The following is a 17,512-nucleotide window of genomic DNA, read 5'->3' as shown; positions in this document are numbered from 1 at the left end:
ATTCTTATTTAAGAGTTTAGACCTTTTCTTATCAGTTAAAGTCACATCCTTCTAAGAATGTGGAAAGTTTAGTTACCAGATATTTTTTCCTATCTCGGGAACCATACGGAATCTCAAAAAATTTAAACATCTCCTTAAGCATGACTACGCTGAAAGTTCAAGTTTCTTATCTCGTGAGAGGTCACACAAGCAGTATGAGTCATAGCAAATAGGGTGCTTTAGACCAAGCTGGCCGGCAACGTTTTCCAACATTTCACGTCTTTCTTGCTCCTCTTCCTCTGCGTTAACTTCCTCCAATTCAATTTCTCGGCGTCCCTGTCTTCTTCTTGCAGCCGCCAGTCTCGAGAAAAACCCCTGCACTTGAGTCTTCGTTAGCCAGTCCTTCCTTTCAAACATGCGGGAACCATCTGGGTTTCTTGCCGTTTTCATGTCTGCAGGTACTTTTCCGGGAGCTGCCTTCGTACTGGTTCTCTCTCCAAGGTCAAATTTTGTTTTAAGATACTGTTTAACTTCAGAAGTGAAACGCACAGCTTCCTGGCTTCGTGGCTTATATAGTGCCCAACCAAGCAGCATATCACTGCCAGGACAACCAGCTTCTTGCTGGTGCTGTCGCTTGTCACTAGATTTTTCTGGTGCGCTGTCGATTTCCTCGTCGTTAACGCGGAGGAATTTTTCCGCCCAGTCTCTTCTGAGTTTTTCGTGCACTGTATCAGAATTTCGGAGAATTTGGCAGTGGCCGCCCACATCGAGGTGACTTTCTAATTCGCTGAATTTCTTAACACCATATTGCACCCTGGGTTAGAATAGGCAAAAAGACCATTCGCTTGTTCACCATCACTATTTTTTGTCGCCTTATGGAGCCGAGCCTCTTTGAGCAGAAAGAATTTTTCATTAGCAAAGAGGCATATAGAACCTTGAGGCCTGACGACTAAATCTTGGTAAGGAATCAGCTTTCCCTGCCCTATGCCATAAGCTCTCCATATTCGCATTCCTTCCCCCTCAAAGTTGAAGTTGTCATATTTAGTAAAACGTGGATCTTTTGTACTCCAAGTGTTTTTTTAGTTTGGTTTATTGAGCAAACGCAGGCAGTTGTACCTTTAACAGGACGTTCTGAGAGTGCTGCACGCATATCTTTGGCAGAAACTACATCACGTCCCTCGTTACAGTATCGTCGGATTGTTGACTTCATCGGGCAAAGAATCCGATCAGAGACATCTCTTCTCTACTGGGGTTGAGAAAAGTCATATCGCATGACTGCAATACCAATTCGTTTCCCTGCATCCCTAATGGCCGACAAGATAAAAATGTTATGGTAACATCCTGCTTCATCGCTCCTTTGGTAAATTTCACTAATTTGGGGGATGTTCCTTCTTTACAACCTCGAGTGTGTTCTCAATAATGGAACAAACTGCATACCAGTCCTGTTGGCACGAGTCGAAGATATGAGCGTACGACGTCTGTTTTCCAGAGGTGGCATTCTTAGATATGGGGGTGGATATATGCCAGCTTATCCCACGCTTTCCAAACCAGTCGGATTGTTTCTCACGATATTTCATTTGGAGAAACTTCATTGCCCAGTCCATGATCAGAATAGCGGACTCCGCATGTGGTAACTTCATTGCATCTTTTTTCGGCTTCTCCTGGTATATTGAGTGCATGATATACGCTTTCCAAAGCAAGGTATTCTCCTGGGCCTGGTTGAAGTCATACAGGAGATCTTCTCGTTGGTCTAAGTTGTAAGGTGTCCAGGATGAACCTTCGATTCCTTGTCTCACATCTTGTAAAACCTTCTTCAGCCCTTGACAGTCACCGCAAGTGGATTGGTGCTCATGCGAACATTGATGTTAAAAGTCGGGCTCTACAGGATCACTTAGCGCAGACCTTCGACAGTGGTCTGCACAAGTGGAGTCATCTGGTTGACAGCGCAGGCGATAATCAGTTTTTAGATAGCCTTTAGCATCTCGTAGTTTTTGACGAACATACAAGCACCACTGCATTTCCATTCCTCCTTTCTCAAGAGTTTCAACCAGTGTTTCAAGTGTCTGAAAGCCCGCCGCGCCGTCGGCAGCAGTGTTATCTAGGCCTGGCAGTGACTTACGTTGAGATGCTTCTCGAATTTCTAATATTTTGAATATTGTGGACCTACTCAGAGGCTCGTGATATTGTTCTTTGCAATACTCCAAGTACTGTTCAATCATTGTAGACCTAGTCAGGGTTCTTACCACATTTGGCATCTCTATCTTGTCGCCATTTTCTAGGAAAAGTATCTTGCCACCATAAGAAACATCTTGATAAAAGTACGGTCTATTTACAAAATTTACAAAGTGATCTACTTTGCCCATCTCAAGGCGTACACGATGTTTTGTTGTGGTCTCAGGGATATAAACCGTATTAATGACACACACACACACACACACACACACACACACACACACACACACACACGCAAAAACGAGACAGAAAGGAAATAACAAAAAAGATGTTCTCAAGCACAGATAAGACATGAGGTTCTACATATTTTGAATGAACGTTTCTAAATCTGTAACTGACAGCAATTTTAGTTTTTTATAGCATAAGACAGCGGTCAAGACTAACTTAATTGAATTTTGTCAACATGAGACAGTTAAACATAATGTCACACAGATGTTCATTTCTACCTTCGCAATTGCTAAATTTAGGGCAAGTTTGGATGAATTTATGGACATCTTCATCTTAACAAAACAACCGTGCTAGTTTTGAGAATAAACACTGCCTCAAACAATGATTTTGAGCGAGGAATGGAGCAACCACAAATATGCATAAATTAGGTCACATGCACTTTGAACATTGAAAATTAGTAAAGTTCATCGAGCTACTGTAGCTCGAAAAGAGTAGTCGCCAAAAATGTTTTTATTGTTTTCGGCACACCAGCCCTAGTACTAAACATGGACAGTGGTGAGGACTCCAGATCCCGTTACACTTTTGAGAAAAGCGTCTTGGAACAACAGCACACTAGCTCAAATTTGGAAAGTGCTGTTTGTGTGGTATTTTCAAAACAGCGTAATTCTTCATTGTTTGGTCAGAATTTACATATTTTGCTACTAATCAACAGAAGAGATGTAAAATGATACCATATGTCCGACATATGCTATTTAAACAAATGCGTAAGTGTTTATAGCCTCCAGCGAAACGCTGAAAATTAACTCTGAAATAAACACTTTTCATTTGTTTTTGACCGTCCTCGCATCTCGTCGCCCAAAATTTGATAAAATAGCATTACGAACCAAATAAATATAATTTTTGCCGATAGAATAGATCAAATATCTGACAGTAAAAATTTGAGGGAATTCTGCGATCGGCTGAAATTCGAGTGGTCGGTTCTTATGCGGACAGCCTCTTAAGAGGCTGCCATTTGACCAAATGACATAAAACAGACATATTGTGTATCCGAGTGCTGTACCTTCTTTAATGAGATTTTGAGCAATCGTAACTCCTCTGACGAGTTGGTTTCACAGATTGGCCACATCTGATTGGCCCCTAACCCCCTAACCCCCAGTTACCAGGCTATGAGGATACTCAATTTTATTAAGTAGAGTAGAATCGTTATCTTGATCTTAATTTAGAAGGAAATGCGTTAAAGATCAGGTCTTGGGAGTTTAACGGTTAAACCTAAGGCTACTTAGACATTAGCCCTGAATTTAATTCAAACTGTGTAATGTTTCGGTAAAAAAGCAAATGAGTATTAATTGAAAATTGTACCCCGAAGTGGGGGCCGTACATAGGATTTTTTTGTCTACGGGGACGAACTCCGCACACCTTCATAGGGGTCTCCCGTATACAGACAGGGTTTCTAGTTGGACGTTTTGTTTTCACCCCTATACAGGTTGCCTCAAAGACCTTTATGGAAACAACGTACACTGGTGCTTTTTGTTTTAAATTGTCGTGATTTATTATGGCATAAACACCTTGTTTAGTTTGAAATTGCCCCTGAGGTCTCTGCTACACAATGATGATTTATACACCATCTTTAACTCAAGCTATACTGTGAACAGCAATTTAGCACTTTCTGTGGATTCAAAAATGCGTTGGAAGCCTTCGTTAGTTTGAACAGAGCTTGGCTTGTAGGAACTGAGCTGAAAGTGGAGGTTTAGGTATCAGAATACCAAGTCTCAAAAACGAATCTATATTAGGCTATTCTAGATTCTTCTCCAATTTGACTTCATGTCATAGATCTCTTTTGGAATGGGAATGAAGTCCGTTCCGCGATCAATTAACAGCATAGCAAGGCCACTTAATCAATCTTCTGTCATTGATGACTGAATCCATAGCTTCAGACGGCGTAGGGCTGAAGAGGAGCGTTTGCAACTGACGCCTTCGACTAGGGTGGTTAAAAAGATCGACAATGTAGTGTCATCATTCAGAAACAAGAGACTAGTTCTCCTTCATTGCCAAAGGCTAAATGAACTTTATTAACAAACACGTTACGCATATAGAAGTATAAGAGTTTACTGACTTATAGTAATTTTACAACATGCAGGTATCTCCAGTACAGTAGGATTACTGCGAGTAGTACATTTAACTGAATTAAGTACAAAGTGCTCACCTTAGAACCCATACTAAGGTTGTTGTCAATAATTAAGGTAGGTACATGTATAATCAATACATTACAGACAGCACCTTGTGAATGGTGGGAAATTCTTGGGGACTGCAATTAGGCATTGCTCCTTCTTGTTCTGACTCTGGCTCCATCGCGTGTTTCATCCTCCACCTTGCCAGCTCTGCATCAAAATTAGACTTCTCCGAGAAATTTAAATGCATGATAAAGTAGTTCTATATCTTCTCGATATGTCTGTCAGTTAACTTGGGCAAGTACAAAGGGAACAGGTTTTGAGCGGTAATCAGGCATTAGTGCTGGGTTGAAAATTTGGTTTCAAGTTCAACGACAACGTGATCTATAAATGGATAGAACACATTAATCCCGTAGTGTTCTGATGGCTGATCTTTGCGTGCGGCGTTTCAGTCGATGGCGTTGAGCAGTCGTTGTACGAGGCTTTAGCAGGGTAACGTGGATAAAGTCAGGGGCCTGGTTGATTCAACTCCACATCTTCTGCCGGGTTCCTCTCCTCTTGCTGATTTGATGCATTCTTTGGCGAGAGTTACGCTTTGGTATGCGTTGCCAAAGTTATAGCTCTTTAACTTTAGGGAATTTGTTACTTGGGCTAAAAGTGACAGAAAAAACTGAGATACTGTCAAAGCAACTATGAATTCAGAGTCTTGGAGAAGTCGTGAATAAGCGGAAGGATCACGTTTAGCATCGCCACTGCTTGAGGACGAAGTTTCATCCAGAGCTAGTATTTTCATCCAGAGCTATATTTAGCAAGAAGGGTAGAGAGGGTAGTAAGGTTTGCACTCCAACGAGTAGCACAGAATTTCGGTACAGTATGTCGCTTGCTTACTTCTTCCAATGTTTTGGCAGATTTATCTTCTTCATCTCCATCAGCAGATACAACTAGAGAACTAAAAAACTCGCTGTCATCGGTGGCCGCGGCAGTCTGAAGAGATGTTTCTTTCCTTTTAGCGTTGCCACCAAGAAATCACGTAAGTTTGCTGACGTCATAAAAAAGATTCGGAATGGATCGCACAGCTTTGCAACCACTCGAGATTGCAAAGTTCAAAACGTGGGACCCGCAGTGAACGTACGTGGCATTAAGATACTTCTCAACAACTTAAGCTCGCACCCCATTCCTACTTGAACTCATGACGCTTGCTCCATCATATCCTTGGCCAACTAGGCCGGACATATCAAAGCCCCATTCTTGTAGTGCGTGTATCAAGGTATCCGCAATGATCTGGGCATCCAATTTTTCAAGCCTTACGAATCCAACAAATTCTTCGCAGACTTCATTTTCACCGCTGAGATATCGCATACAGATACTGAGTTGTTCAGTTGTAGAACAATCTTGAGTTTCGTCGGCCACTACACCCCAATAGTTTGGTATTGATGCCTGGACACGGTTTTTAATGAAACTGTCGCACAAATTGATTATTTCGTTCGGAATCCTTGGAGAGTTGCACTTGGCATTACCGGAGGCAGAATGCAAATGGTCTTTAAGTTCTGAATCATATTTGGATTTCCAGTCAACAAAGAAGGAGAAATTCCCATCCTCATTTTTTTAAGAGGAATCCCAATTGCCTCTTAATGGAATGCCCCTCTGTCCCAAGGCAATGACTACATCAATAAGAAAAGTTAGGCTTAATTTCATAGAGTATTCGATCACTGGATGGCTAAATTACCATGTTTTTTAGTCCAATCTTCAAAACTGTGTAGTGGCTCACCGATTTTCACACTAGAACGAGCCAAGAATGAACGGAGCAACCAAGGCAACTATTAGATGTATCAAATAACCGTGAGACACGTTGTAGTTTGATACTTATCTTTTTCTGACATCAAAGAAGTCCATTATACCTCGTTAAGCAGGAGCCGGGCGCTTTCTTTCCGACATTTTCCCAGCGGATTGAGAGAGAAACGTTTTGGAAACGTTGGCAAGAAGCACGCGTCAACTATTTACCGCCAAATTCTAAACCACAGGCAGCCCAAATTACATAATCATTATTTGTAGAAGGAAACTCGTACTGGCGTTTGCTTCGAAATATTTTCCGAAATAATCATTTGGAATCAGCGCACAGGAAAAGCTCTCTTCACCTGTCATTGTATACTAATGCATGATTATGGAAGACTTGTAGTGGAAGCATAAAATTTTAAGCTTATAGGTTGTCACTCAAAATTCACATTTCCAAGGTTTCGTGAACTGTACAGGATTCCTGTAGGTTTTGCCCTGATCAGAGAAGCTGCTATACTGTGCGCACTGGGCAATACGAGGTTGTTGGTTATGTCCAAACGCGATCAAACTTCCTCCTTTAGTGGTGAGTAAGAAAATCTCAGTAGACGGGTTTCTGAATTGAGATTTATTCGCAAAACATACTTCAGTGCACACATTTCTAAAAAAAAGCTGGCCACACGATAATCATAAAATCAAATGATACACAACTAATAAAGGATACAATTAGTAAGATTTCTCTGATATTAATCGCAAAAGAATGGACGTGTTACTGAATGTAATAATAATAGTTGGATGAATTATAAACTTTAGTAATGAATGATACCAAAAAAACTTTGCGACTAAAACGAACGCATGCCGCTGTTCATAGAAACAATCTTAAATAAGATTTTGAATAGTGGCGAAGGGACTAAGCATCGAATGGATATAAAAAACTCCTTGTGCTTTCTTGCTTTGTATGAAAATGCAATGGCTCTTCGCTTTGACCCTCTACGCTTGACCTCTTGACTGAATTCTAAATAACACATGTATTTGGCTAGTTACTTATAATATTTACACCCAAACTTTAACAAACCGCCTTGATCGAAAAAAATTGAAGGAAAAGTTAATAGTAGATGACTCATTCAGTATAGACAAGGAAGTCTAGTGCATTAGATAAGCACTGTTTGTGGCCTATGGATGAGCAAATCTTCCAAACTAAACACTTCCACCAAAGATGGCGAGGTAAAATTCTCGATTGCACGGAGGAAAATTAGACCATTTTGATTTGGCCCACGACCCGCATTAGGGACATGCGAGTCGCCAGGAGTCCATCGCCTTGGCTGGTTCTCTTTCACATTTCTGTATTAAATCCTGGCTTGAGCGTGTTTTCCTTCTCCACGCTAGATATGTCAATTAGGAATGAAAATGATAGAAAAAAGGAACTAAAGAATCATCCTTGTTAAGTTCGTCGGATTTACAATTACACACATCTAAGGAAAATACTAAACATTGTGTCCTATTTGTCGTTTTATGATTCAGCTTCATATCTTTAGAACTTGAATAGGTCTATTGTTTATTGTAAGACTTTGTCTCCGTCACGAGGCGTATGTTACCGTAGGCCCATAAAGTCATGTTTCCGAACTGAAGTCCGGCGTATACTTGAGCATGCGTAGTTATAGTGAGAGTATGGACCTGAGGAAAACAAGAGAAGATGGCTTAATTATAATGAGCAATTTCGAGAAACCATGTGAAAGTATGGTGGACTGTAAACGCATCCTTCATTTTTGTGATTTCGGCAATGTATTATACGTTTGACAACCTCGAAAACAATTCCGTTGCTTTCTCTCGATACCTGTGATTATTAAAAGCTTTCCTCTTAGTGACAATAAACATTCTCAATCACTTATTTTATTCTTGCTACTTACTTCATCAATGATGCGAGTCCCAATACAGTAATTAAAGCGACACTTGGCAAGTCCTGTAAACCTTGATACAAAGGTGAAAATCCATTAGCTCATAGTCACAAATTCAATCGCATTTCTCACAGATCCTTCATTTATGACGGTGTGAAGGAAGGTGAATAAATGCAAAGGTGTCCGTTCTATGTATAAAATTAAACGTATTTAGTCATCATGAGTTATGTTGTTCGATTGAACTCCATATGCGCAGAAATAAAGCGAGTTCACATTGGTTAATGGCTAAAATTTAAATTTGAACGCCATACACTGCCCCAACTCTTGTCACTCACTGAGTCAGCCAACCGAGGGGAACTGAGCAAATGCATCAGAATACTAGCTCCTCTAATCTCTCTTGCGTTTCCATCTTCCTCGGTTGTGAATAATCTCTCCATATCAGTATGTTATAACATAATGAAGATAGAGCGCATCATCTGATCGGTAAATTCAGTGTCCAAGCGAATGCTTTATCAGGTTGTGGAGCCCGCGCAGAGCTAGTTATGTCATAAAAGCAATAGAGGGGATTTCTTTTGAAGAACCCAAAGCAATGTGTTCTACTGCTTAGTTGTATGATAAGCTGAATTACACACGCACAGTGATTGGTTCTTACTCATGATATATTGGAGGACAGACGAATAGATGACATCGCCATTAACAACATTTTTGCTTTTTTTTTTAATCATATATAAGAAATAAATCTCATGTTGCTGTGGTTCTGTACAGTTAAATACCACAGAAGACGCTACCATGTGGTAAAAACATCTGTGACACACTCATGTGCCTTGTTTTGGTCCTTACCACATATAATCTATAATCTATTACTGAACAGAAACACGGCAACAAGAAATCTATTTGTTAAATATTTTACTTCCAACCTTACCTTTGCTGCATTCGCAATAAGCTTTCGACTCCCCTGAACAATATCCCTTATCTTTCCTGTCTGAAACGTCAGCACCGGCACATTTGTCTTCAGGAGAGCATGTTACCTCTACAAGCATTTCCCCGCCTGCTCCATCACAGCAGACTTTGTTGCACTCTCCAGATTTGGGCGTTTTCTTTATATCAACTCCTACACATAATGAAAAGGTAAGTATACATTAACTTGTATATTTATTCGGTTTTCCATCAATAGGAATAGCGAAAAAGGAGGGCGAGGGGAAAACGGCTGCGTGAGGCTCATCCAATGCTGTTTCAACTGACTACTAAGCATCAATTGCGTCTCTACTTAAAGAGAGCCTAGAAACGCCAAAAAAATCTTTCAAGGCAGTCATCAATACCTTACCCTAAGGTTGACATTAAACAATTAGATAAGTAAGTGAAAATAACCTCTTGATTTCTATACAGATCGGTCTCTAAGGACTTTCCTAAGTATTCTCTACGAGAGCCCGGCCTTGCGATCCTTTTTTTTTTTAACTTTTGCCCTGGAGATTTAAGGATAGACCTTTCCAGTCTTTAGCACCACCTGCATCCCTGAAACAGATCTTGTCTCACTCTATAGATCTCTGAGGCGTAAAACTGATACACGTATCTTGGTTGCTACAACAGATGATACGGTCTGGAATAAGGAAAGCTTCTTTACGACCTCTATTGCAGTCGGATATTCATTTCTATATAAATTTCGACCAAGGAAATAAGTAAAATTTGCCCGTGAAATAAAAAGGGAATTTCTTTTGGTGGTGCCACTTGTTTCTTTCTTCTTCGTGAGCTTCCGCTAAAAAAAGTTTTGGATGGAATTTTGTTACTGGAACTTATCGAGCTCGATAACTAATCGAGCTCGATAACTAACCGAGCTCGACAAAAAAGCTCGTTTATCGAGCTCGGTTACAGTACTGACGAGAAAGACTGGTGGAGAGGCTAACCTTGTGGAGTGCGATGGAGTGTGCAAAAAACACCTCGATACCAACGGTGAATACAGTAAGAACATGAATTGAAAGTAGCGAGCTTAAGGCGTCAATGTTTCTCCTGAGAAGTTTAATTTATTTGTTAGCCTCGACTTTGTGTATTACTGGAACCGTGACTCAGACATCTTGAAATTGAACCATGGAAAGACGTACCTTGAAACTCGAAAGTGTATACAGTGTTATTTGCTGTTATAGAATTGCCAAAATCGCCTTGTTGAAGTCGAACCTTAAATACTCCTTCGATCGTTGATCCAGAGCCTGATCCTACTCGGTAAAATAGCAGAGTATATATCCCTTTAAACTGAGAAATGCAGGTAACACTCGTAGCTTTCACTCCTTTGAGTCGATATGGTGTGCCCTTATAAATAATGAGAATCTGTGGATTATTAAAAACATGTGAGTGATTATGAACAAGAACTTAAGGTTTCGTGTATTTCCTTTGCATTCGGTGATAATAAAATTAATCAAACCATCCTGTGTTTTGTTCTACATTAAAAAATATAGTAAATAAGCGAATTCACGAAAGGTAATGCATTAAAAAAATACATACACTCGATTGCAAACGTTCACACCTAAAAAGTATGATCTAGGAACGATGAGACGCTACGGCTTCATGGGAAATTTTCGCATATACATAGTGATTCACTTTCCTTGTTATTCATGTAGGCAATTGACGACCAGCTTATGTTACGGTTGTCATGGTTGAGCCACCTATCTCATGTCTTTTAACAGCTAATGATAGGTAAATCACCTCTGCATTTGGCGACAAAAAGTCTTAAAATATTTATCATAACAGCAGATCAGGAGAATTAGAACAGAAACGCCTCGTGTGTAGGAGGACCCGAGAAAAGGAGTCATGACTGGTTAAAGTCATGTATGTGACTGAGAGGTTGCAATGAAACACCTACTCCAAAACAGAGCTAAACTTTTTCAAGCCCAGATTGATTAAGAAAATTCCTCAATTTGACAAAAATTCAGTTACAGTTAGAAATGATCTTTTTACCAGTTATTCAATTCATAACAGCCACAGGTTAAGAATGTCCAAATTAATTTGATGATATTCGATTTTGAAGCGAAGCTATTTTTCTTCAATTCCTCTTTGTTCAGTTTACACTTTTTCTACCTTCATCTAGAATTCAAGTATATTTCTTATTGTTTGACAAAAAGCACAGTGAAGCATATTTATATGTCGTTTCGGATAAGAGCAGCCAGGAGATGATGATAAATCCTTTGAAATGAAAGTAACCAAGCTCCCTACTTACGCCATTTGTCATGGTTTGGTTTAAGCTGGCCAACTTGCTGCCGGAGCAATCAGTTGTGACTGTCACAGTGAGTGATACCTCTGGACCTGAATAGAAGAAAATGGAACAAAAAGGGGGCAAGATCAATTATGTAAAGACTCATTTTAGTACTCATACTCGTTTGGTAAGCGCGATCGCGTTGTTGCGTTCACTCATTTTTTTTTGCACTTTGTTTGCCTGCAGGATTGTAGTAATATTCCTTGAAGAAGCTGGGATGATGGAAATAAATAGCTTCCGTAAGCACAGATTTTGATTGCGCGAAACTGTGAGGCGTACAAATAGACTCAGCTGTCGATATGATCTGGATATACTTTGATCTTTCTTCAAAAATAATGAACATTAAGGATAAGAAAACTATTGGAATAAGAGCGTTAGTCTAATTGCGATGAAACCAGACATCTTAAAAACCAGCATAGTTTCTGACAAAGAATATTTTAAACGTAAACCACCAAATTCAATTTGTAAAAGCCAATGTCATCTTTCCAAAAAGCTGTCATGACGACGTCAACTTGTCCTTGATGATCAAGTATTCATTACACTTTCCCATCTTCTGGCCACAAAAGTTCCCCAAAAACCTGATTGTTGTACTTGCCTGGTCTATTGTCCACGTAAACACTGCTTGGAGGTGGTGCTGTTTGCGTGGTTGTCGGAGATACTTCACCTCCATCTACTGCCGATGAAGTTTGTCCTCCTCCAGCTGTTGAGGTTGTTGCCCCAATTCCTGTCGTAGTGATTGCGATAACACCCACTGAGGCTGTGCTGGTTACTGCTCCTCCAGTGGTACTTACGTCTCCTCCGGTTACTGCTGTACTAGTACCTTCACTCCCGACTACTGCCGAGCTGGTTACTGAAGTGGCTGTCTCTTCTCCTGCTGTGGTCGTTACTCCTCCTCCAACCACTCCTGTAGTAGTCACTCCATCGCCGGATACTGCCGAGCTGGCTACTGAAGTGGCTGTCTCTTCTCCTGCTGCGGTCGTTACTACTCCTCCAACCACTCCTGTAGTAGTCACTCCATCGCCGAACACTGCCGAGGTAGTTACTCCTCCTGTTGTAGTTGAAGTGGCAATTACGTTTCTCTCGCTTGCTACGGTGGTAGTTACTTCTCCACCACTAGCTGTAGTGGATGATACACCACCTCCGCCTTCAGTGGTAGTTACTACAACTGCAGGTACTATATATGTGGTTGCAACGGCTGCGGTGGTAATTTCTCCAACTCCAACCGTTGTGTTTGGGCTGGATGCTATATAGGTGGTTGTAGCGGAATCTGAAGTTAAAGTATAGCGATCAAGGTCAGGAAGGTTCTGTAGTTTAGAAATGTCGCAATTTCGATAATGGAAGGAAAGCGTATAGTGAGTTAAAATACATATTGTAGTTGCCATTGTGTATAGAGTAAAAGTTTGAGAGACATGCTGGCTGGACAAATAGGGAAAGTAAAATACAAGCGGTGAGAAAAATAACACCGCGTCAATGCACCTAATGAAGGATTCGAATTTTCACTCAGCTTGGCATAGCAACCAGTCTATTACATGGCTTTGATACTTGTATCTTAAGTTTTCTCTTTTGATTACTTTTCCAACGAACATTTAGCATTTGTTTTAGTTAATCGAGATTCAGGCATATTTGATATCATATACTGGCAATGGCTCTCATAAGATTTGTTCCACCGTTTGTAAAAAACAGAACAAATAACGGTGACATTAACATCAATCAACAGGGTGGCTTGCTTTTATTAGTAGTCCACTCTTATATTCTCACAGATGTGCGAGAAAAAATGAAAATTTTTTCAGTTGACAACCTTGTCAATTCTTTTTGGAGACAAAGATATATTTTGGTGATAGGACCATAAAAGGCATTAAAAGTCGAATTAATTGGTGATTCTCCCAGAGTGATCGACACGTTTTCAATTGATAACAGATAGTTAGGAAGAACAGGAACGTAAACCAAAACTTCGGAAATTGAATTGAACATTGTAATTGATCAGTGATCCTCTCGGAATTAATGGTAAATTCTCAATAGGCAATAATCATAACGAAGAAGGACCCGTGCAAGCAAAATTGTTTGCGGATCAAAATGGTTTTCCTTTCGGAAGTAAGCTTCTTGCTGATATTCTTGGGAGTAAGTTCTTATTTACTGTCGTTGTCCGCGTTGGATCTAGAGGGACTAGAGATGGGTGATTTGTCTCATTGTCGTCATTATTGATTGAGGATGAATTTTCAGATTGATTATTTGCTTGTTCCTTCGTGTCAGGAGCATTTCATGAAAAATACACTGTAGTATTGCATATGCTTTCGCATTATAGTTTGCTTGTTTTGCGTCTCCAATGTGTTTGACTGTGGATTTACCGCAATCTTTTCCCCCTTGTTACAAACAAGATACATGTTTTCGCAGACATTCAGAATATCGGGACGACACAGGCATTTTATCCTGTTCACTCAATAAAATTTGATGCTAAAAGAATCTAGGTTTATTTGATACTAAATAATGACGGGTTTTGAAAAGGCATGTCCAATTGACTAGATATTATTTTAAACCTTGCGGGTGCAATAATGCCATCAAAAAATAATGTCTATCAAAGGAGCGTTCTCCCTTCGTTTTTCTATTTTTTTGTTTGTTTTTTCGGTTACTGTTATGCTTGCCGAGCGCATGTATTCTTCGCTCTCTTTCAACTTAAAAAACCTGGAGACGCCGATCCTCAACGTCTTCCTAAGACTAACGAGTGTAACACGTTTTTGTGAGATGTTGGAAGCGACGACTCTTAAAGTTGGATGATGTGACCTTGAACGATTCAATCCGTTCAGCCGGTGAGCCAAAATACATTTGATACAGAATTACATTTGATTCAGAGTGTCTTCAGCATTTCTTGAGGGTCCTCTTCTCTATTTTCGGTGATCGTCAAAATTGAACTATTTGTCCTCAGTTTTTTTTGGTGATCACCTTCTCCATTTAAAAAGAAAACAAAATTTATTGAGACATTAGTGAAAAGGGTGGTCGGAATTCGACTAAGATGGCGATATTGGACACACGCGAACTTGATATATGTTATAATACCGATCAATGATTGATTGTCAAATGATCATTGATATTGTATCATGGATTTTTTTCTTCGGTAATCAGAGTAATTTTTCCTGAAATGGTTATATCAACTAAGTTGAAATTGTTAATTGGCCACCGTAACGAATAAAAAAGCTGACGTTTCGAGCGTTAGCCCTTCCTCAGAGCGAATGGCCTCTCTTTTAATGGAATACCTATTTGATAACCCAAAGGCGCATCGGAAACGGTCACGATTTCAAGTATTTTGTTTCCATGGTTATCTCAAAATAAACAACTATTCTGTCACTGTTGTTAAGGAAAGATGGCTTACAATTTAGCACGAACAAATCAAGAGAAATGTCCTTTCCTGCATGTGCAAGAAAACTCCTTGATGATGTTTTCGTCAACTCAGACAGTTTATATAGTAGAATATTCAAAATCAACACGCTCAGAAAACATCTGCATTACGTAACTTCGGAACAAAAAGAGCGAGTATACGTAGTTCAATTCTTCTTTCTTCGCAAAAACACCAGCTTCTCGAAGAAATACATTTTTAAAATCCGTCAACTAACAATGCAACGATAACACGAAAGCAAGTTTCTTTTAACTTGTGTATGATGGGTCTTTGCCTACCCACATAGTTAAATGTTAATTTTTTAAATATTTAATTAATTATCTTGTATTTCTAAACCCATTGTAGCCCAGTCCCTATCCACGCATGTAATTTTATATATTTGTTAAGTAATTGTAACCACATTGTGATTCAGATTTTCTGCGAAAATGTGAGAAATAAACTTATCTACCCTACCTACCTACCTAAGCGAGTTATTCGTGCTGAAATTTTGAAAAACCGTATAGGTTTAGTTTCGACTAACTTGCATTGTTTGCTTCGATCAACGTCGTATGATGTCAGTTTCGAACTCTTAAAAGACCCGGAAGTATCATGACCGTCATAGCTAACAAAGGAATAGAGATTCGTAAGGTATCAAGCTGTGGAGAGCTTGCAAACTTTTCTACAACAGCAAAATGGCTGCCTAATGCGAATAAATTCCTCTTTAAAGTAACTTCAAAGATATACAAAGACACAAGTGCATCAGTAAGTCAGGGAACGAGCTTTACCCACAACTTAGAGGATAGGTAACATGTTAGAGATGTGCTTTGACGATATTTTCTCAGTATATCGCCGAGCTCAGCTGTGTTTATAATTTATTCATAGGCAGTCCAATCGTTATTACATCTTATTCTCTGAACCGATCATTTTCCATTGTATCACTTTCGCTGTAGGCGACGAATTAAAAGGTTAAAAGCAATAATATGAGCAAATGGTGAAAAACAGTGAATACTTACTGTGACAAAAAAGACAGCCCTGAAAGATCAGTAATTTCATGACGAATGAAACCTTCGCCATCGTCAAGTGTAATGTTATCAGTGGATCTTCTTTCGCAAAAAATTTCAACCAGTTAGACTCGGAAGGTTCACGTTATTGAAGAGAAGGACACAGTAGAAAAACAAAATTTAAACCGGTGAATTTGGAAAAACTTCCCACGATCTTTGAACGAGTAGATTTGGTGTTTCACTCACTCACGTTTGTAAATGAAGAGAAAAGGTGCACTTGCTTCTTTAAGTTTGACAGGTCTTAATTACCATAGCAACGCCTACAAACACCCAAAACACACCTTGCGCTATTCATTATTTTTTTAAATCGCTTAACTCTGTTTTGCTAAAATATTGGATGTTTGTTGAACAGAATGGGCGAAAAATCGACTAAGATTACTCATATTGGCAAACACAGCCTTTCAATATATTTGTTTCGTCTGCAGTTGAAGGAAAACAAATAGATATGTTACTGACAAATTGAGTTGTCGTGTCAAGACAGACGTATTGAATCATAAAAAAGCAGGAATAGATTGGATTTTGTCGATCAAGATTCTATTTTTTTTCCTTCGAGAAAGTGTGGCTACACTTGTAACCCTTAAAAAATATTGAATAGAGGAATGAAACTTCTAGAACGCCAAAAATTTTCACGACCTATAGTTGTAGGAATAGACACATTTTAAAAGGAGGCTCTTTTGAAGAACGGTTCCTTTTGAGAGACGAATATCATTACTTTCACCTCTTAATTATAATGTCGTCTAAGGGGAAAGAACTGATTACATCTAAAGAGAGTTAAATTGCATTTTATTCTTTTCGCTTCTATCTCGAATCTTTTCTTGCATCCTTAAGTCTATTTAACATCAACATATAATCTGCGATGCCTCAATCTGAGTCGACAGTCAAAGACAGACAAAACACTAGTACATTCAGGGTCTGGAGATCATAGTTACATTTCTTCGCAGAGTCGATAAAAAAACCGAAGTAAAATTTTAACTATAAAGAATTGCGATAAAATCGAAAAGTTTAAAAAATTAAATTCCATCTTGGTTTAAGAAAAATGCCACGACGTTTCGACGTTCGCTTAACGTCATTATCAAGTCAATAACGAGTGAAAGGAGAACGAATATAAATGCAAAAGAATTCCTAAGAGACACGGATAACAAAATTGAAAATACGTATATTCGCACGCAGAGTCACGTAAAGAGTTTGGCGCGAATAGAGTCTTTCTGAGTACTTAACTCGGGGTTCAGTTCCTTAATTATGAATAACATCTCAAAAATTAGACAATCAAACTTTGATCTACATTTCGCTAGAACAGAAAATTGCTTATCAACCAAGTCAGTCTTCAATAGACCGTCTATTGAAGACTGTTCCGTGTCTTTTAGGAATTATTTTACATTTATATTCGTTCTCATTTCACTCGTTATTGACTTGACAATGACGTCAAGCTAACGTCGAAACGGCGTTGCATTTTTCTTAAAGCAAGATGGTTTTTAATTTTTTCAACTTTTCGATTTTATCGCAATTCTTCATCGTTATGTTGTTTAACAAATCTCTTCTCTTACCTCACAATAACCAACTATTATGTCAGCGTTGTTAAGGAAACGTGGCTTACAATTTACCAAGTAGAAATTAGAAGGAAATTTCCTTTA

The 17,512-nt window shown here is 39.2% G+C and overlaps 1 protein-coding gene and 1 pseudogene across 1 annotated transcript in view; both read right to left on the bottom strand.

Annotated features, from left to right (window-relative positions):
• Positions 1–65: 65 nt before the first annotated feature.
• LOC148734782 (uncharacterized) lies at positions 66–2,504 on the bottom strand (annotated as a pseudogene).
• A 4,422-nt stretch (positions 2,505–6,926) lies between these two features.
• The window catches only part of LOC111326901 (uncharacterized), a 41,575-nt gene continuing 30,989 nt past the window's right edge, over positions 6,927–17,512 (bottom strand). The window contains exons 2-7 of the mRNA XM_088752256.1: positions 12,049–12,720; positions 11,418–11,503; positions 10,309–10,531; positions 9,135–9,323; positions 8,225–8,285; positions 6,927–7,991 (exon numbers count right to left, since the gene is read on the bottom strand). Coding sequence (XP_088608382.1) covers positions 7,973–7,991; positions 8,225–8,285; positions 9,135–9,323; positions 10,309–10,531; positions 11,418–11,503; positions 12,049–12,720 — 1,250 coding nt within the window. The 3' untranslated portion in view covers positions 6,927–7,972. The remainder of the gene's footprint in view (positions 7,992–8,224; positions 8,286–9,134; positions 9,324–10,308; positions 10,532–11,417; positions 11,504–12,048; positions 12,721–17,512) is intronic.

This window comes from Stylophora pistillata, chromosome 3, assembly GCF_964205215.1.
Source record: "Stylophora pistillata chromosome 3, jaStyPist1.2, whole genome shotgun sequence".
Classification (NCBI taxonomy): Eukaryota; Metazoa; Cnidaria; class Anthozoa; order Scleractinia; family Pocilloporidae; genus Stylophora; species Stylophora pistillata.
The sequence above is the reverse complement of the archived record's forward strand: the minus strand, read 5'-3'. Positions and strand labels throughout refer to the sequence as shown.